Below are 20,906 nucleotides of genomic sequence, written 5' to 3' on the forward strand. Positions count from 1 at the left end.
CAGTGTAGCATTTGAGGAACTCTGGCTTGGGGCCAGACAGCCTGGATTGGAGACCTGGTTTTAACTCAGCAGCTGCGTTGTTTAAAACCTCTGTGCCTTGGCTTTCCCTCTGGAAAAGTGAAATAATAGTGCATCATACTATTCACAGGGTTACCATGAGTTCTGGAATTAATGAAATTAAAGAGCTAATAGTGCCTGGCCCCCAACTAAGTCATAGGTAAATAGGACTTCAAGTCCGCTAATGTTGTTACCTGTAAATAGACTGTCTCCCCAGGTACCTACCAGTCAGGTGTCTTTGAGCAAAATCAACTATTAAATTGTCAAATGCAATAATTCAGATAACATTAACCGTACATAGATTTTATGTATGTGTGTGTGTATGTGTTTCAAAAGACTATTAAAATTGCAAAGAATGAAACTAGCTTTTGGGGTGAGACTAGTGGACGAGCCCGCAAGTGTTCTTCACAGGATTACACACTGTGAGTGGCTTTTCTCTGCCTTTTGTCTTCACATAGAAAGTTAACCTTCCCTAGCTCTCTGGTGCAGTATAGAAATGTTCACTCCTGAGAGGTGACAGAACCTTTTAAAATGTTAATTCACTTCTGTGTGCTTACAATGACTTCCCTTTTTTGTTTTACCTGCTGTGATACATGGGGGAGCTTTATGGAGAACTAAACAGCTTTGAGGGCCCCCACCCCTGTGTGTGCTTGGTTGAGTCCGACTCTTTGCACCCAAGTGGACTATAGCCTGCTAGGTTCCTCTGTCCATGGAGTTTTCCTGGCAAGAATACCGAAGTGGGTTACCATTCCAGGGGATCTTCCCTACCCAAGGATCGAACCCACATCTCTCATGACTTCTGCATTAGTAGGTTGATTCTTTACCACTGTGCCACCTGGGAAGCTGTTTAGAGGATAATAATGCTAAATAATAGCACAAAGTATGTTCACTCAGTGAGAACATTTTTTTGACATTTAAGAAAATGTTGTAATTTTTATTTATTTGGCTGTGCTGGTTCTCCTTTGTGGCCCGCAGCATCTTTGTTGCGGCATGCTGCAGCATGTGGGCTCTTAGCTGTGGCATGTGGGATCTAGTTCCCTGACCAAATATCGAACCTGTGCCCCCTGCAGTGGGAGCCCAGAATCTTTACCACTGGACCACCAGGGAAGCCCCTACATGTGACATATTTTGATCCCTATCTTTAATACTAGCTTTTTATCCAAAGTTCTGATACGAATTTCTTAGCCAGATAATAACAGTTTTTATTTTATTGAGATATAGTTGATTTAAAACATTATATGTTTAAGATGTACAACTTGGTGATTCACAATTTTTAATGATTGTACTCAGTTTATAGTTATTATAAAATATTGGCTGTATTTCCCATCTATACAATATATCCTGTAGCTTGTGTATTTTGTACATAGGAGTCGTACCTATAATCACATTACCAGAGAATAATTACTTAAAGAAAAATCCAGTAGATGCCTTCTTTCCATTTTGGAAACTACAAAGGAAACAGTCCTACCCACTCCCATGCTGACAGAGTTCAGTCTAACAGAGAAGCAAGAACAAAATGAGCCTGCAGAACTACGCTCAGCAGCCACTGGTTGTGGGCCTATTAGGACATAAAGTCTGGGTTCGCTGTGTTGTGATCTCATTGTGCCTCTAAACTCTGCCCACAGGCGTCTGTAGCAGGCTATGTTTGTTTGAGACGACTCCATCAGGGATTGCCTGCTGTCACTAAGAGTCCGCTGGTGCTGGAGCTGGCCGTCTGCCTTCTTGCCATGTCTAACGAAGTAGAAACGAGTGCAGCTAATGGTCAGCCTGACCAACAGGCTGCACCAAAGGCTCCATCCAAGAAGGAAAAGAAGAAAGGTATGGAGAAATCTTCTTGAGCCCTGTGAGGGGAGCTAGTGATGGTTACCAGTGAAGAATGATGAAGTTCAAGGGAGAGTAAGATTTGGCCCTTGCCTTGATTCAATCTCAGCCAAGTCTCAAGTTCTCCTAAACATGAAAGTAAGACTTTAGCAGAGGAGATTGGTTCAATACCTCTATGATAAGACATATATATATATATATATACACATATATATATATATGAATCCAGTAATTGCCTCAACTTGGATCCTGCTGGGAAACTTTCATAGATATTATTCAGTTGGGAAATGCAACTGTTAAGTATTACATGGTTATCTTTCAGTAACCTATGTATGATTTTGCTTTACTGAAGTAGCTGTTTTATAAAAATCAAGATCTTTATTTTATAAGACCCTCTTCTTTTGACATAAAAGTACCACTAGAAAGTGTCAGCATCCTTAATCATACATAGTTTGAGAATATGCCATGATTTCTTTGCCTTTCACATCCATGCTTTAGAAATGGGAATGAGAAGAGAAGCAAAAGAAGTTATATTGATGAAATAATCATCTTTATGGTTTTCAAGGGAATTTACCCACAGTTCTCTTCTGCTTTATTGACGGTTCAAAAATGTTAGTAAATTGTGCAGTGGCTTATTTTCTTTTTATTATAAAAAGTATTATCCTCCTTATATTCTTTTTAAAAAATATTTTTACAACTATGATGAAGAATATCCCAGAATATCCCCCAATCCTATCTCACATATTTCCATAACTTTCCCATAATTCAGCCTGTTCTGCATCATTAAGAGTTTATTTTCTCTCCACCCCATGCCATACACAGTTTAACAGAGTGTGATATTTTTTTTGACTCATAGGAAATAAGGATAATGGTAGAATGTTGCACTGATCAATTGTAGTATAATCAAGATTTATGTAACTCAGATTTTTAGATTCTACGGCATTTTTGGTCACACCTGGGGCTGATATTTCAGCACATGTATAAACTTGATCCTCTAACTTTTTCTTTTCTCAGGCACTGAAAAGACAGATGAATATCTTTTGGCAAGATTCAAAGGTGATGGTGTGAAATACAAGGCCAAGCTAATTGGCATTGATGATGTGCCAGATGCAAGAGGGGATAAAATGAGCCAAGATTCTATGATGAAACTGAAGGTAACAGAGGAAAGCATAATTTGTTGCTATGTTAAGCAAATGTCCAACAGAGGGAGTGATATTAGAAGTTCGTGTTTACTTATGGCTTTTCTGGTTAGCTCAGTGATAAAGAACCTGCTTGCCAGTGCAGAAGACTGGGGTTCGATCCCTGGGTTGGGAAGATTCCCTGGAGGAGGGCATGGCAACCCACTCCATTATTCTTGCCTGGAGAATCCCCATGGACAGAGGAGCCTGGTGGGCTACAGTCCATGGGGTTACAAAGAGTTGGACATGAGTAAAGCAGCTTAGCATGCAGTCATGTACAGCAGGACCAGAGATGCCTTTTCCTTTGAGCAGACCAAATTTCAGAGCCTGGAGGTATTCGGGTAAAATTCAGGACTCTTTTTTGAAACTAATGCTGTTTAGTGTTAGTCCTTTAGGTTTACTTAAATTTTTAAGTTCTAATACTGCCACACTATGAACCTCATTCAGAGAAGGCAATGACACCCCACTCCAGTACTCTCGCCTGGAAAAGCCCATGGACAGAGGAGCCTGGTGGGCTGCAGTCCATGGGGTCGCTAAGAGGCGGACACAACTGACCGACTTCACTTTCACTTTTCACTCTCATGCACTGGAGAAGGAAATGGCAACCCACTCCAGGGTTCTTGCCTGGAGAATCCCAGGGACGGGGGAGCCTGGTGGCTGCCGTCTGTGGGGTCGCACAGAGTCAGACACGACTGAAGCGACTTAGCAGCAGCAGCAGCAGCAGCAGCATGAACCCCATTAAGGAAGTAATACTCATTAAATAAGACAAGGCCTAGAAGAAATATCTTTGAAGACATTTGAAGATCTTCTGGTCCAATCTTCTTGTCTTTGACAAGAAGAATTTGAAGGGAAGGGAATTCGAAGGACTTACCCAAGTTCATATAGCTAGCTAGTGATCTCCTAGCTTGCTGTTCTCCATTTAATCCTGCTGTCTCTTATGAAGGATGCATAATCCCTTCATAGATGGTAAACCAAGCTAAAAACAAAGCTGATTGTCTTTTAAAATTTTAGAATCAGAGGCATCATAGGGTGCTTTTAACTAGAGTTTTTCTTGTTCTCCCAATCTCATCAGGGAATGGCAGCAGCTGCTCGGTCTCAGGGACAACACAAGCAAAGGATCTGGGTCAATATTTCCCTTTCTGGAATAAAAATCATTGATGAGAAAACTGGGGTAAGAATTCACTTTCGCTGGCACCTTTCTGACCATCTGAGTCTGACAAATAATTTGTGGCGTAAATTTCAGCTGCCATTTTCCCTTTCAAAATTCTGTAGGGAAAAAAAAAAAAAGTACATATTGCTACACTTTTCCAGGAGTAACAGGCAAAAAACAGACAGGGTAGGAGGTGAGGAGTCATGATACTTTACTTTGAAATTTATTTCCTGTAATAGATGTGAACCGTGAACCTGAAGTCAATAAGTCTAACCTCAACACCAGTATACCATAGATACCAGTATCAGTCAGGTATTTTTGTGGACTAAGAGATTAATCCTTACCCCTTGTTTCTGATTCTGTCATAGATCTGTGTATGGGTCTATTTTAATATATTGGTCATGGGTGAACTTGATGAACAAAACATCTTCCTTTCTTTTTCCCTCTCCCCTTCCTTCTCACCCCATAGGTGTAACCTTGCTCATTTTCTGTGGTTGCTATTATTCTATCACATGAATAGTCTTCCTTAATTTCAGTTTGTTTGAGTTTTATCAAAAAAACTATCATACTTCAAGTGTTCTGGGATTTTTTTTCTTCTCTCTACTCTATATAACATCAGATTCATCGATTTAAAATGAGTTTTCATTGCTACACAATAGTTTATTGTATCAGGATACTGCGTGGAGATCTTCCATTGCTATTCAACCCTTCCTAGAGATTCCCATTATTTAATATGCAGAAATCCATTGGTCAGACTTAGGGCCCTGGAATCCTGGTACAGCTTAGCCACTCTGCTACCTTCATGCACTGCTGTCTCTACTGCCCCTGATCTTTTGACTCTTGTTTTCATAAGCCTGCCAGAGAATAGTGACAGGTTTCCCTCACAAGCATTCTCTTATTCCCAAACCTCCCAATATGCCCAATATAAACTTTCAGTGGCCTTGGTTACTGAGAAACAAAAGCAAAGACACATCCTGGGCACCTACAAATATCACTCAAGAGTTGAGCCCTACTATCTGCTTGAAAGGATCAAGATAAATGAGAGTAGGGAACTGAGGGGAAGGCACTACTAAATCAATAAGCCCTTTCATATGACACTCCTGGATAATGACATGAACATCTAAGTGAGGATAGTCTTGTCTCACTGTGACAGAATTTGGTGACTTCTAGAATGTCCCAGGGGTAATTTTTCCAATAACACTTAGGATGTTTCTCTGACCTGTCTGAGCCATTGTCAAAGGATCCTTATGAATATTCCTCTAGCTTAGATATGCCGTTCACTTGAGTTTGAGTTGGGAAAGTCAGAAGCAAAAGATATTAAGAAGAGGCGGCAAGATTACACAGAAGAACTGCAAAAAAACATCCTCATGACCCAGATAACCATGATGGTGTGATCACTCACCTAGAGCCAGACATCTTGAAATGTGAAGTAAAGTGGGACTTAGGAAGCATCACTGTGAACAAAGCTAGTGGAGGTGATGGAATTCCAGCTGAGCTATTTCAAATCCTAAAAGATGATGCTGTGAAAGTGCTGCACTCAATATGCCAGCAAATTTGGAAAATGCAGCAGTGGCCACAGGACTGGAAAAGGTCGGTTTTCATTCCAATCCCAAAGAAAGGCAATGCCAAAGAATGCTCAAACTACCGCACAATTGCACTCATCTCACAGGCTAGCAAAGTAACACTCAAAATTCTCCAAGCCAGGCTTCAACAGTACATGAACTGTGAACTTCCAGATGTTCAAGCTGGATTTAGAAAAGGCAGAGGAACCAGAGATTAAATTGCCAACATCCACTGGATCATTGAAAAAGCAAGAGAGTTCCAGAAAAACATCTATTTCTGCTTTACTGACTATGACAAAGCCTCTGACTGTGTGGATCACAAGAAACTGTGGAAAATTCTGAAAGAGATGGGAATACCAGACCACCTGACCTGCCTCCTGAGAAATCTGTATTCAGGTCAAAAAGCAGCAGCTAGAACTGGACATGGAACAACAGACGTTCCTAATCAGGAAAGGAGTACATTAAGGCTGTATATTGTCACCCTGCTTATTTAACTTACATGCAGAGTACATCATGAGAAACCCTGGACTGGATGAAGAACAAGCTGAAATCAAGAATTCTGGGGAAAAAAAGAATTCTGGGAGAAATATCAATAACCTCAGATAAGCAGATGACACCACCCTTATGGCAGAAAGTGAAGAGCAACTAAAAAGCCTCTTGATGAACGTGAAAGAGGAGAGTGAAAAAGTTGGCTTAAAATTCAACATTCAAAAAACTAAGATCATGGCATCTGGCCCCATCACTTCATGGCAAATAGATGAGGAAACAATGGAAACAGTGAGAGACTTTATTTTGGGGGGCTCCAAAATCACTGCAGATGGTGATTGCAGCCATAAAATTAAAAGATGCTTGCTTCTTGGAAGGAAAGTTATGACCAACTTAGACAGCATATTCAAAAGCAGAGACATTACTTTGACAAGAAAGGTCTGTCTAGTCAAAGCTATGGTTTTTCCAGTAGTCATGTATGGATGTGAGAGTTGGGCTATAAAGAAAGCTGAGCACCAAAGAATTGATGCTTTTGAACTGTGATATTTGAGAAGACTCTTGAGAGTCCCTTGGACTGCAAGGAGATCAAACCAGTCCATCCTAAAGGAAATAAGTCCTGAATATTTATTGGAAGGACTAATGCTGAAGCTGAAACTCCAATACTTTGGCCACCTGATGGGAAGAACTGACTCATTGGAAAAGACCCTGATGCTGGGAAACATTGAAGGTGGGAGGAGAAGGGGAGGACAGAGGATGACCTTGTTGGATGGCATCACCGACTCAATGGGCATGAGTTTGAGTAGGCTCTGGTAGTTGGTGATGGACAGGGAAGCCTTGCGTGCTGCAGTCCATGGGATCACAAAGAGTTGGACACAGCTGAGTGACTGAAGTGAACTGAACTTGGAAGGTAGACCTACTTGGAATGCTTTAGAGGTTATATGCCCCATATTTGCTTTAGAAAATCTTGGTCTTCTAATCCTCAGTTCTTCCTTGCAATTTGGCATCATGTCTTTGGGATAGAGAGAGTATAGAAGTATTAGAAGGATCATTCTTTCCATTTCTGTTTTCTACTCTTTGTTGTTAGTTTCCCTTTTTTTGTTGTTTGGTTGTTTGTTATTTGTTTGTTTCCCATTTTGACCTCTTCCTAGCAAGGATAAATGTAGCCTTCAATCAGGAGGGGGAAATATTCAGATGTTTTCGTCTTTTCATACATGCCTAGGTATCTGATACTTAGTTCTGCTTGCTTGCAAATAGATTCTAGTTTTCTCAATACATCATTTTTGATGTTCCTTTTTTAAGGTAATAGAACATGAACATCCAGTAAATAAGATTTCTTTCATTGCCCGTGATGTGACAGACAACCGAGCATTTGGTTATGTGTGTGGAGGAGAAGGCCAACACCAGTTTTTTGCCATAAAGACAGGGCAACAGGTAAGCTCTGATGCTTGAGGCATGCCTGGAGGGGGACTTAAGCATGAGGGTGTCTGTCTCTCAACTAGAGAACTTGCTGGAAACAGTTGGATGTAGGACTAAACGGTGCTTCAGAGGATGACTCTCTATAATTGGTCTAAGGGATCTTCTTTCAGTGTCATGATACCCATGTAATGTGTGGCACCAGGGCTGTCTTGTCATAAGGTCATTGCTGAGTTTAGAACAATAGTGAATTATTCCCAGAAAGTTTGAAAGGACTTGGAAGATTATATTAATACTTCCTGTTTTATCTGTATACTTTATATTTCTGGGGATAGGGGTGAGAGTGGTGGAGATCTCCCACAGACCAGAGGGAAGGAGCTTTAAGAGAAAGGAAAAAACTGATACTAAGCAGAAGTGATGGGGAACAAAAGAAAGAAAATAGATTAAAATGCTGATAAAGATGCTTTGTCTTGCTTCAGGCCGAGCCGTTAGTCATTGATCTGAAAGACCTTTTCCAAGTTATCTATAATACAAAGAAAAAGGAAGAAGAAAAGAAAAAGGCAAGTACTGTCTCATACAGACCTTATTAAACTTAATACAATATTCAAGACTGTGTCTAACATTATGTGAACATATGTCCTCTCTGGAAAGTTGGCTTCTATGTGGCTCTGCAAAGTGTAAAATGTAAGGAAATGTATTTCTCTTCTTTCCTAAGAGCACTGGATGAGTGTTATAGTTAGGCCCTTCTGGTTTCCAGTCCCTGACTCTTGTCTTTTCTCCTTATAAGTTTCACATTGATCCCAAGGACTGTACATGAGTACCAAGTGTAATGGCTCTATTTAAATCCAGTACTGATATGAGGAGGGGCGGGGAATGTGGGCAGAAATCAAACGCAAGACTCTCTTATGCCTTATGCCTGTGAACCCATAGGTATATTTATTCTCCTTTTGAACTTCCTTTGGGCTTCCCTGATAGCTCAGTTGATAAAGAATCCACCTGCAGTGCAGGAGACCCACGTTCGACTCCTGGTTTGGGAAGATCTGCTGGAGAAGGGATAGGATACTCACTCCAGTATTCTTGGGCTTCCCTTTTGCCTCAGTTAGTAAAGAATCTGCCTGCAATGTGGGAGACCTGGGTGCGATCCTTGGGATGGGAAGACCCCTTGGAGAAGGGATAGGCTACCCACTCCAGTATTCTGATCTGGAGAATTCCATGGCCTGTATAGTCCATGGGGTCGCAAAGAGTCAGACATGACTGAGCAACTGTTGCTTTCACTTTGAACTCACTTTACCGATAATTTATTAAGATCATTGAATTTGTGTCTCTCTTTTTAGATGGAAGAAGCCAACAAAACAGTAGAGGTAAAAGAGCATCTCTTGTTCTTGTGAACTGCATGTGCCGTATGTATAAGCCCTGTTTGCCATCTACCCAAGCAGACTTCCCTCCTGGCTTATTACTGTGCGTTCATGACCCCTCGTCTTAGAAGATGTACAATTGAATGATTAGTGCCAAAATCTTAACTGCTAATAAGTTAATACACTAGGAAATTAAATTGCACAGAGAAAACTCACCAATTGAATCTTTAATATTTGCCATCTTTTCAGAATGGGAGTGATGCCCTAATGAATCTTGATGACCCACCTTGCAAATTGAAATTGGTATGTATGTGAATTTTTGTGATTCTTACTTACCTGAACACAGGTTTTACTTCCTAAAGATGTTGCTAATACCAAATATGTGTGGAATCTGTATGAAGAGCCAATTGTGACAACTCTAACCGTCAGCATAACATTTATGTCAGTATACTAAGTAATCTTTTTAGTAAAAACTTCTGAATCTAATCCAAGTACTTTTTTAAAAGTATGCATCAGGTGGATTTGTCTGGGGACTTGTCTACACTACCGGACCTAACTAACCTAATATCAAATCTATACTGGATAAGTGAAAATCCAATTGTGACAACTATTTTCCTAAACTTTAGCTTAGGAAACAATTACAACAATATACAAAATAATCCTTTTTAATAGACACATCTGAATCTAATCAAAATACTTTTTTAAGGGTGTTGACCAGATGGATTTGTTTGGGGACATGTCTACACCTCCTGACCTAAGTAGTCCAACAGTAAGTGTCTGTTTTTAAATTTGCAATGTAATGGAAATGGCATCTATAACTCAAATTGGCAATTAACCAGAAATCTTGAGCATTTCATTGCAACTTGGAAGGTGACTATTGATTTTTATGCATAAAGTATAAATGGCTACTAGAACAAATTTGCATCTTAAGTCACCATAGAACACTACATCAGATACATTAATATTGCTTAGAAGTTAAATCTGAGCAATAGGTCAGGCAATGTAGTCCATGTTTGTATTACTTAGCATCACAAGGAGGAGCTGAATATTAATCCTTTGTGTAAGCCAACTTGAAGGAAATATGTCTGTTAGATGACTGATTGTATAGACTCCTGGCTTCTTCTTTTTTTTTTTTTCTAATTCTTTTGTTGTAATTCGGTAGCATAAGCTTGGTATAAAGTAAAACCAAACAAACAGTTAAGAGGCTCAGTTATGTTTAAGCAAAGCTTGTCTTTGTTTAAAAAGTTGCTCATTCCTTACAGGATATTAAGTATATCAGATCTTATGATTGATCTGTAACAACTCTGAGAATGGAGCGATTTTTTCCTTTACAAACAAGGAAATGGTGATTCAAAAAACCTCTCATCTACCCAAGCAGAGGTTCAGTTTTAAGACTTAAGCCTAAGTCTCAGACCTTCCAAAACAGGCTTCAAGTGAAATTACTTGTAATTTTGAATGACTTCTTAAAACTTTTTTATTTATTTAACAGTTTCTTGAGTATTTGCTGTTTGCAGGGCACAGAAGTGAGATTTATAATTCAGTGACATCATGGAGTTTAATGTCTAGCAGGGAGATCAATGTTAAAATAATCACAAAGCCTAATAGCTGATGTTACTTACAAGGTTTTTATTTAGTTTAGAGGTTCAGATAATGCCTCTGAGTAAGTAAGTTTCTGGACTTGAACATAAATTATGAGAAAGCACTTAGAGATAACTCAAGAAAAAGGGTGTCAGTCTAGAATGATGGGAAGAATGTTTATCTGGGAGTCTCCTGTAGAACTGTCAAGCAAACCTCTGTGACCAAGAAGGTCATAGGAACTAGAGCAACAGCAGATTGAGAAGTAGTAAACGCCTTGCTTGGTGGAGTACTGTAGAGAATGGCATGCTTATGAAATTTCACACAAATACCTAGGCCCAGTGAGATGGGAAGGAGCAGAGGCTACAGATATTCATCTCTACCCCAACCTTTATGAGAATCAAAATGCATAGCATAGCATTTTAGCAACCCTAAAAAACCTGAAATAGAGAAGCTCATTTAATATTCTTCCAAGTAAGAAGTCCTGACTCATTTGTCTGTGAAACCTTTCATCCTTTGTGATGTTTGTTACTATTGTAAAGATAAATTTTTTGAAATACCAGATTAGATAATCCTGAAAGGTCCATCCTTGCTCTGAGGCTGTTTGGTTGCTAGGCAACTTTGCCCCTCCTTCATGAAAAGCTCCTTCCCAAAGTAAATTGACATCTGAACAACCTTCTTTCCAACAACATTCAAACAACTAGTATATTGGAAGAGGTCAAAACACTCAATGTATGTAGAATTCCAGTGAGATGAGATAGGCAGGGAAGCACTGAATGTTTAATGTGCTTCTGTAGACTTCTACAAAGTTCTAAAAAAATGAAGAAAAACAGGAGTAATCCTAAGTCTTGTTTATATTAGACTTTGTGCATTCTAGGAATTTTTGGCTTGTAGAAATAAAATGCAAGTTTTAGTTAAACTAACAGTAAATTTAAATGATAAATAACATCAAAGTGATCATATCTGTTAAAAGAATGTTAATGGTGCTAATTATGTGCTCATTAGACTTTGCCAGTGTGTTTCTACATATGACTCCATATTCATAAGTCATGAATAGATTTATTTCTACTCGATAAAACCAACCTGTTTAAAAATTTTGAAATCTCACAGCAGTTGCTCTGAAAGAGATGAAGAGAGGCAGAAATCTAAATTACCTAGACTTTATGAGTGGTTTCTTAACCCATCTGCGCCTCCCTCCAACATTTATAGGAATAGTTTTTTGCATTTCAAGTAAAACTCATGCTGCAAACTAAGTGACATGCCTACAACGTAATTTTTATCACAAAATCACTTGAACAGTATTTTTCCATACTGTATCTCAAAAGAAAAAGAAGGAAAGGAAAAGGAAAAAAAAGAACAAAAAAAATGACCTTTAACTTTAAAAACTTCACCATTTGAAAGCCTGGTTATTAAGAAAAAAGGCATAAGATGTGGTTCCCCCATCATATCTGATATGGGGATGGGATCAGGGCACAAGACACAGTGTCATGTATATATAAGAGGCAATGGGTGGGCGCAAGGGAAGCTGAAATAGAAGGATCAGTGGGGAAAAGCTTTGTAAAGAATCTGAACTTGAGTTAGGTCTTTGAAGTGTGTAGGAGAGTAGAGAGTAATAGTTAGGCTAAAAGCAAGTGACCCACCTCCATTGTGGGTCATTTTGAAAGTCTGGTTAATGAAGTTTATTTTGATATAGGGGAGCGGCAGGAAGTCCCCAAAGGCTTTAAGCAGGGAGTCCCAGGGTTTGGTAGACTGGAATGGTTAGGCAAGATGAATTACCTGAAGGAAAGCTAGTCTACTGAACTCAATATTTAAAACCTGGTCTGCGCAGACACCCTCTTGGTTGCCTGCTTGCCCTTTTCACTGGAGCCTCTTAAGAGCAGGGACTATATTTCATGTTCATATAACCAGTTCTTATCTCTCAGGTGCCCACGTGACAGCCAAGTGGATGAAGTGTTTACAGCTGACAGTCCAACGCAGAATTAAATAAATGCTGACGGAGGACGTAGATGAGGAGTCTTACATCTTTCAGTTGTAGTCTATGAAGTGGGTTTTTAATTTTGAATTAACGACAAACGCAACCTGAGGAGAGCCTTATACATTTTACTTATAGGGTGACTATTCAGAAGTCTAACATTGTGGCTCCTGTTTCGTGTCCTCAGAACTTCTTCTGAAGTATTTGAAGGAGAACTCTACCAGCTGTGAACACCCAACTGTTCTAATCCAGAGGTGGCTCAGAATAAATGAATAAATATTGAAATCACAAGCTTTTGTAATACATTTTGTTCTACCTTTTGATTGTTAAAGATCCCTACATTGAGATCTTCCAATCAATTTCTTTGATTTTTTTTTAAGGTTTTTTTTCTTTTTTTTTTAAATCACAAGCTCTCTCTTCTGACAAGTTCTTCTAGTTATCAGGAGAAAAAAATGTCTTTTTACAAATTGTATCTTTATCCCTAACAGTAAAGGAAGCCAAAAAATCAATACCAATTAGACCTAAAATTTTTTTTAATTTATTCTTTTCTCTTAAAGCAGAGAAAGCCTATTCAATCTCCGTTTTTATTTGCTGGTTTGAGGATTTTATATTCCCTTGAGGATGTCTTGATCATTGTCCCAATGACCAAAATATTTAAGAATCTGCCCAGGCTAATGATAGAAAATTAGCTTCCATTTCAGTTGGGCAATTTTTATTGTTTATTTTCTTCTGTGGCCAGCATAGTTAAGTATTTAAGTGATCAGTCAATCAGAAGGACGGTCTATCAGTGTGCCATCTGTATCCTAGGGTGAATCTTAATTAGTTGTGTCATTGACCTGAATAAAAATATGTCAGATTTATCAAATTTGCTGCTTTTATGTTGAAAATAATGTCTTATCTGACAATTGAGAACTCAAATAATTAACATATCTGAAAAAATGATAGAGAAGGAATAGAATTTGGTGTGTCTTTCAAATTAACTCTTAAACCCATGTCTCCACCTTATACATAAATTAAAGATGACTTTTAAATTAGTTGAATTTATCCACTGAGTAGATGAGATTGCTTAATGGTATTATTGACAGCAATGGACATGAGTTTGGGCAAACTCCAGGAGATAGTGAAGGACAGGGAAGCCTGGTGGGCTGCAGTCCATGGGGTCCCTAAGAGTTGGACACGACTTAGCAACTGAACAAAAAGAGATGAGATTACTGTCACAACACAAGCAATGCTAAGCTGTATTATGACAAAATATATAATTATTAGATTACATCAGTATTTTGAGTATCACGTTCTGAGAAGGATGTAGACAAAAAGTTATGTCCAAAAGAGAGACTCATGATGAGAATGAGAGATCCAACTTGGCAGCACCTTCAAAAAGATCCTTAAGTATTTAAAGAGGCATACCTAGCCTGCTGTGATGGGAGGGGACAATCTTTTTTGACCCCCTCCCAGAAGAAAACCCAATTATAGAGAAATATATTAACCTTAAACTTTATCACAGCCAAAACTATAAAATATGAGCCAGTGAATTCACTTATTGAGAAAGGTGATGGCAGGTGACTCTAGCAGTATAATAGGAATGTACATCAGGTATGAAGTAGGTTTAGGTGTCTGAGGCCATTTCCTTCAAGTTCAATTATACTTAGTCACTTGGAATGATTTGCAATCAGTTCCCTTTAAGACTTTCAAAGGCATAAATTGAAACAATGATCATGAGCTCAGTCAGTCTGAAAGGGTGAGGGGAGACGTGTAAAACAAACTACTGTAACTTTTCACTGAATGAAGGGTGAATGAAGTGGAAACGTAATTAAAAGGGCCTGAGACGTGCAAGGAGGACCTATTCTATATATTCAGGGGCATGATGGGAGGAGGTAAGGGTCAACCAGTAAGACTGAAATATAATGGAAATTGTTATAATCCTGGTCATCAGTATGTAGCTTTCTCATTTGAAGTCACAACATGAACTAACCCTTTCTCTTTTTTTTTCTTTCCAAATGTGATAGGAAAGCAAAGATATCCTGTTAGTGGATCTAAACTCTGAAATCGACACCAATCAGAATTCTTTACAAGAAAATCTGTTCTTAACAAATGGCATCACCTCCTGCTCTCTTCCTCGACCAAAGCCTCAGGCATCTTTCCTGCCTGAAAATGCCTTTTCTGCCAATCTCAACTTCTTTCCCACCCCTAATCCTGATCCTTTCCGTGATGATCCTTTTGCACAGCCAGACCAATCGACACCCTCTTCGTCTGATTCTCTCAAATCTCCAGATCAGAAGAAAGAGAATTTGAGTAGCTCGTCTACCCCTCTGAGTAATGGGCCCCTGAATGGGGACGTTGATTACTTTGGTCAGCAATTTGACCAGATCTCTAACCGGACTGGCAAACAGGAAGCTCAGGCAGGCCCATGGCCCTTATCAAGTACGCAAACACAGCCAGCAGTGAGAACTCACAATGAGGTATCTGAAAGAGAACAGAACGGCTTCCATATCAAATCCTCCCCGAACCCTTTTGTGGGAAGCCCTCCCAAAGGACTGCCCGTCCCGAATGGCATAAAGCAGGACTTGGAAAGCTCTGTCCAGTCCTCACCACATGACTCCATAGCCATTATCCCACCTCCACAAAGTACCAAACCCGGAAGAGGCAGAAGGACTGCTAAGGTGAATTGTCTTCTCCACATAGCCATTGGCAGAATGCATGTGCGGTACCAAAGGGTGGTGTGATGCAAGCTCTCTTTCCTGCTGCTCTTGTAGTTTCCTGTGTGGCTGTAAAATAGAAGGTGGGATAAGGCACATCGTTCTCCAGGAACACTTTCCTCTAATCGGCATCCTTTTTAAGCTTCTCACTCGGCAGTGTTTGTCACCCTCTGCTTTCCGTTTGCATGTCTTGTCACGTATTATTAACTAAACACAAGTTTTTCCATTTTTAATGCTGCTATGCTTCTGTACCTCTGGTAAGTTTGATCGTCATGTTATGGGAGGGGAGGACAAGGGTTCCTGTGATTCCCTTTGTACCCTCCCCATACTAACCCACACCCCCCGCACATCCCCCTCCCCTTGTATTGCATTCTTGTCCAGGTGGTGGTATAAAATTCTCAAGTCTGTCTCCTCTGACTAATGCCAGAATAATCCAATGTCTTAAAAGAAACTTATATATTTACCATTACCCCTTCATTCAAAAGCAATTTAAAATGTGGTTTATGTAAGTTTCATTTTAAAAATCTCATTGGAATATGCAAGCTGGCTCAATGATTAAACTACTGTGTCATCTTTATGCAGAATGATTTAAATCCAGGAGAATGACCGAAATATTTAAGCTACTCACTTACAGTTGTCCTTTCACTGCCAGCTTCCAGCTTTTAGCTGATAAGGAGGTCAGACAGATACAAATGTGTGAACAAGCAAATTAGATTTCACTTTGAGTCTCCTCCATTATATTAGTCACCAAGATCCAATATTCTGTCCATTACCCAGATCTGTGTCTTTTTTGTTTTGTTTTGTCTTTGTCTTTGGGGGTTTTTTGGTAGTAATTTATCAATAATAGGAAAAAGTTTTTCTTTTCTTTTTGTGTACCCAAAGTCGAGTTACAGACTAGGAAACCGAATAGAGCTGTATTTCACTGTTCCTGAGTAACTCCTCCATATCCCTCTCTGTCCCATCAGTCTCCAGCAAAAGACTTACTTGCAGCAGACATCTTTGCTCCTCCTATCTCAGAACCTCCAGGACAATCTACAGGACAACCTGCAACCCTACAGACCAACCCTCTGGATCTCTTCAAAACAAGTGCTCCTGCCCCACTGGGGCCCCTCCCAGGTCTAGGTAGGTGTTTAGAGATGGAGTTAGGTTTGTCTCTGTTGCTTTCATCAGATGGTAATTCACAGAAGGAAGCACTTCATATCCATAGGAGTTCCTCATCCTAGAGAGCCTGTCTTCCACTTTTACTTCTGTACAATCCACCTCCATTCAGAACTCTTGACTTGAGTTGGCATGTGAGAAGAAATCCGTTTCCAAGTGTTGCACCTACCTGAACTAACTTGTCATGGCTTACTGAAGACAGTTGTAAGGGATTCTGAAGCTCAGACCGGTTTCATTGGAGAAATGGTGTTGAGATCATCTCCATTTGAAAAAGTAATAACAATGCATGTCTTCCATGTAATCTTGTTGTTATTAAATCAAAGCCCTATTATCCCCTGTTAAACTAATGCCCCTCTTGGAAGGGATACACACCTCAGAGGGGATGTAAGTGAAATCTGAATTAAGTGTAAGTCACTGAGTGAAAGTGCAGGGTTCTGAACCCAGCTCTGTTCTTTGGCATGTGGTGGTTATGAGAAAGGCATGTACAGTTGTACCCAATTTGTACATCCAGTTGGAGTAAATTATTAGTGAGTGACTCTGGCTTCAGTTAATAAACTTTAAATTATTTTTTTTTTAATGATAGCAATAACTTTGTTCAAACTCAACCTACTTCGAGAAGCCTGTATTATCAAATCTAAGAGAACTGTTCCCTTGATTGGTTGTGAAAGGAATGCAGGCATACCTTGTTTTATTACACTTCATTTTATTGAACTTTGGAGACAGTGGATTTTTTTTTTTTTTTTTTTTTTTACAAATTGGTGGTTTATGGCAACCATGAGTGAAGCAAGTGTATCAGCACCATTTTTCCAACAGCATTTGCTCAGTTCTTGTCTCTTTGTCACATTTTGGTAATTTCTGCAGTATTCCAAACATTTTATTCTTAAATGGTGATCTGTGATCGATGATCTTTGATGTTACTGTTGCCAGGAGATTATGACTTGCTGAAAGCTCAGATGATGGTTAACATTTTTAACAATAAATTATTTTAAAGTTAAGGTATATACTTTGTTTTTTTAGCCATAATACTATTGCATATTTACTAGACTATGGTATAATATAAGCATGACTTTTATATGCACTGGAAAACCTAAAAGCTTGCTTGACTCACTTTATTGTCATATTCCCTTTTATGACAGTCTGGAAACAAGCTTGAAATATCTCCAGGGTCTGCCTGTGTGCATATTCTTTGGTGTAAATGAAGTTTAATTTCTGTATACATGTAAATAAGTATTTGAGGGACTTCCCTGGCAGTCTAATGGTTAAGACTCTGTGTTCCCAATGCAAGGGCACAGGTTTGATCCCTGCTTGGAGAACTAAGATCCTGCATGCCACACAGTGTGGCCAAGAATAATAAATAAGCATTTTAATTAACATTCCAATAAAAAATATAGTTCTGTTCCTTGATGTCAAGGAGACAGAATAGGAGGGCAGGGACTGGAATCAGTGGTATGCGTGAGTTTTGGTCTCTATCGCAGACTGTGACCTTCCCAATTTTAATAATTAATATTCTCCTACCCAATTTCTTCACCTCAAAAGTAAGCATATTAATTAATAAGATGAGCCACCACTGAAAGCCACTCACTGTTCATGAGTACACCTTGTGTGTTCATGGTCAGATGGAGGGGGTTTGTGATGACAGAGCTGAATCAATTAACACCAATCAATTAAGCTCCAATCCTAAGAAAATTCAAGATAGAATATCTTGCTCCATCAGCCCCTGAACACCATTTCAAAATATCTCCCCCTCTGGAAACAAAAACATTCCTAACCCAAGTCTGAAGGCCTTTTCCTTCTTTGGTTAGAAAGTATTCATTACTAAAGAATTGCTCTGCTCCAAAGCCCAAAGCAAGTAGGTTTTTGAGAGCAGAACATCGTTTGTGAAGCAGTATGAGGCTGAATTTAGGTTTTCTGTTAGTGGTGACAGTTTAACTGGATTATTAATACACTTGGGAAGACACAAAAGAGAAAATGTCCTACGTATTAGAACAAGATGTCAGGAATGAGCTTCTCAAGAAGAGGAGGGCGAGCACTGAAGAGACCTAGATTTTAGTGATTTAATTAATTACAGACCAGCAATGGCAGGGGTCTGGTGATACAGCCATTTCCCCACAAAGAGCAGATGCCTGGACAGGTATAGTTACTCACATTGCAAGTGGTTTTGCTTCTTGTTTGTTTGTTTGGGGGGGGTTGGTTTTGTTTTGTCTTTGTTTTTCCTTCACGTTATCTCCTCTCCCTCTTAACTTCTGGCAGTTTAGTGAGTGTCACATGGCAGGAAGCACGTTTATTTGAAACAGCTCTCCTAGGATAACCAGCTTTTCCTCCATTTTTGTATGTAAAAGTCTAAAACTATCTTGGCGTAAACCAAATTTTACTATCCTTTTATATAGCTGTGTCAACCTTGGCAACATTTAAAAGAAAAGAAACTTTGAAATGGTTTCTTCAGGATGTAAGCATGTTAAAGCCTAATGTATATGCCTAGTAGCTAGTCTCCATAAGACTCCAAACCTGAGCCGTTTGCCAGATGAAAAGATTACATCAATGACCCGAGTATCCAATGGATTATCGTAATTAACTACCTCATAATAAGCATGGCTTATATATGTCAATGTATTTACTCAACATGTAAATTCATATTACTGACAGGCTCTGTTCTAGCTGTTTGAATTACATCAATGTAGGTATGAAAAGGGCTCATTTTCTTTTATGACTTGGTACTTGTGGACTGTATTACCTATCTAATGAGGAAAATTTAAAAACATGTGGTAGAAAAAAAGGACTTCAAAGTGCAACAAGCATTTGAATATGTGCTACAGCTAATTCATCTTTGAAAAGAAAGTGAAAGTGTTGCTCAGTCAAGTCTGATACTTTGCCCACCAGGCTCTTCTGTCCCTGGAATTCTCCAGGCAAAAATACTGGGGTGGGTAGCCATTCCCTTCTCCAGGGCATCTTCCTGACCCAGGGATCGAACCTGGATCTCCTAAATTGCAGGCAGGTTCGTTACCATCTGAGCCACCAGGGAAACCCAATTCATCTTTAGAGTGATTTAATCTAATAAGAACCATGTCAGCCTCAAGGCTTAATAAAGGTTGGCATGTCGATGCTCTCTATCAATGCTCTCCAGAGAGCTGACTTTCTGGCACTCAAGAATCCTCTTCAAGCTGGTCTTCTGATTTAAGTCCTCTGTCCCGCTTCCTCCCTTCAGGTGGTGCGCCAGTTCTCTCTGCTCAGGCAGCGCCATGGAGCCCAGCACCTTTAGTCTTCAGTCAGTCCCCTTCAGTGGTCCCCGGCGCTATGATGGCTGGTCAGCCTTCAGGATTCAGTCAGCCAATCGTCTTTACCACAAGCCCAAGTGTTCCGGGCTGGAACCAGCCTTCCTCTTTCGCGGTCTCAGTTTCCTCTCCACCCCCTGTAGCTTGGGGCACATCAGCATCCATAACACCCAATACATGGTCAGCAAACAGCCCTCTGGGGAACCCTTTTCAGAGCAATGTGTTTCCAGCTCCTGCTGTGTCCGCCCAGCCCCCCTCTATGCTCTCCTCTCTCCTGGTCACTCCTCCTCAACCACCTCCCAGAACTGGCCCTCCAAAGGATGTCCCCAGCGATGCCTTCATTGCCTTGGACCCTCTTGGGGACAGAGAAGTCAAGGAAGTGAAAGAAATGTTTAAGGACTTCCAACTGCGGCAGCCACCTACTGTGCCGGCAAGGAAGGGAGAGCAGAACTCCTCTGGGACCTCGAGCGCCTTCTCCAGTTATTTCAACAGCAAAGTTGGCATTCCTCAGGAGAACGCAGACCATGATGATCTGGACGCTAATCAACTGTTGAGAAAGATCAATGGTAAGCTACCTACTTCTCTGACAACTGCACCCACAAGGATTTCAGTCGTATGAATCCGGAGAGTCTCTCAGAACCCTCTCCAGACCCCTCATAGCTGTACTCTTGCTTTTTTCATCTATCAGGGGCTATGGAGACAACTTAACCATTTAGCTTATGGAGTTAACAGGGTACCTTGGTTAGCTATTTCTAAGGACTGGCCCAGTGCTGCCCTCTTGTGACAATTCTTAAAAGGGCTGCTGAGAGCTATTGAAATTCAATGGGTTGTGGCACCCGGAGGACTGCAGGTAGGTATGTAGGGCTGTAGGCTCATTTTTTTCATTAATAGATATGCATGGATCATACTACCCATCTAATGAGGAAAGTTAAAAGGCGTGGTAGAAAGAAAGAGCTTTGAAATGCAACCAGTATTTGAATGCTAGCTGTACTTTTATTAGTTAGTTAATCTATCAGGTAATTGAATCTCTAGAAGTCTTTATTTCTGTGTTGGCCTCAAGGCTTAATGAAGTTTTGCCATGTAGGTGTTTTTAAGTGAGGGAATTCTGAATCTCTTCCACTTCAAGTGAATATGCCTGGCTTCCTCTTCCAAGAAGGGATGAATTTTGCTTGTAATCATCCCTGGAAGTCCTGGTATTTGGTGTGATAATTTTT

The 20,906-nt window shown here is 39.9% G+C and overlaps 1 protein-coding gene across 6 annotated transcripts in view; it reads left to right on the forward strand.

Moving 5' to 3' along the window:
* DAB2 (DAB adaptor protein 2) overlaps nucleotides 1-20,906 on the forward strand; it is a 200,597-nt gene that overhangs the window by 175,398 nt on the left and 4,293 nt on the right. For 2 of the 6 annotated variants that reach the window (XM_069555978.1, XM_069555977.1), the window contains exons 2-12: nucleotides 1,683-1,875; nucleotides 2,893-3,032; nucleotides 4,129-4,227; nucleotides 7,554-7,685; nucleotides 8,147-8,227; nucleotides 9,002-9,028; nucleotides 9,272-9,325; nucleotides 9,729-9,791; nucleotides 14,576-15,229; nucleotides 16,231-16,387; nucleotides 19,626-20,258. In XM_069555978.1, the coding sequence (XP_069412079.1) occupies nucleotides 1,785-1,875; nucleotides 2,893-3,032; nucleotides 4,129-4,227; nucleotides 7,554-7,685; nucleotides 8,147-8,227; nucleotides 9,002-9,028; nucleotides 9,272-9,325; nucleotides 9,729-9,791; nucleotides 14,576-15,229; nucleotides 16,231-16,387; nucleotides 19,626-20,258 (2,131 nt within the window). In that variant the 5' untranslated portion in view covers nucleotides 1,683-1,784. The remainder of the gene's footprint in view (nucleotides 1-1,682; nucleotides 1,876-2,892; nucleotides 3,033-4,128; nucleotides 4,228-7,553; nucleotides 7,686-8,146; nucleotides 8,228-9,001; nucleotides 9,029-9,271; nucleotides 9,326-9,728; nucleotides 9,792-14,575; nucleotides 15,230-16,230; nucleotides 16,388-19,625; nucleotides 20,259-20,906) is intronic. The other 4 variants (XM_069555981.1, XM_069555979.1, XM_070289340.1 and 1 more) reach the window with 2 other exon arrangements.

Source organism: Ovis canadensis, chromosome 16 (genome assembly GCF_042477335.2).
Source record: "Ovis canadensis isolate MfBH-ARS-UI-01 breed Bighorn chromosome 16, ARS-UI_OviCan_v2, whole genome shotgun sequence".
NCBI lineage: Eukaryota > Metazoa > Chordata > Mammalia > Artiodactyla > Bovidae > Ovis > Ovis canadensis.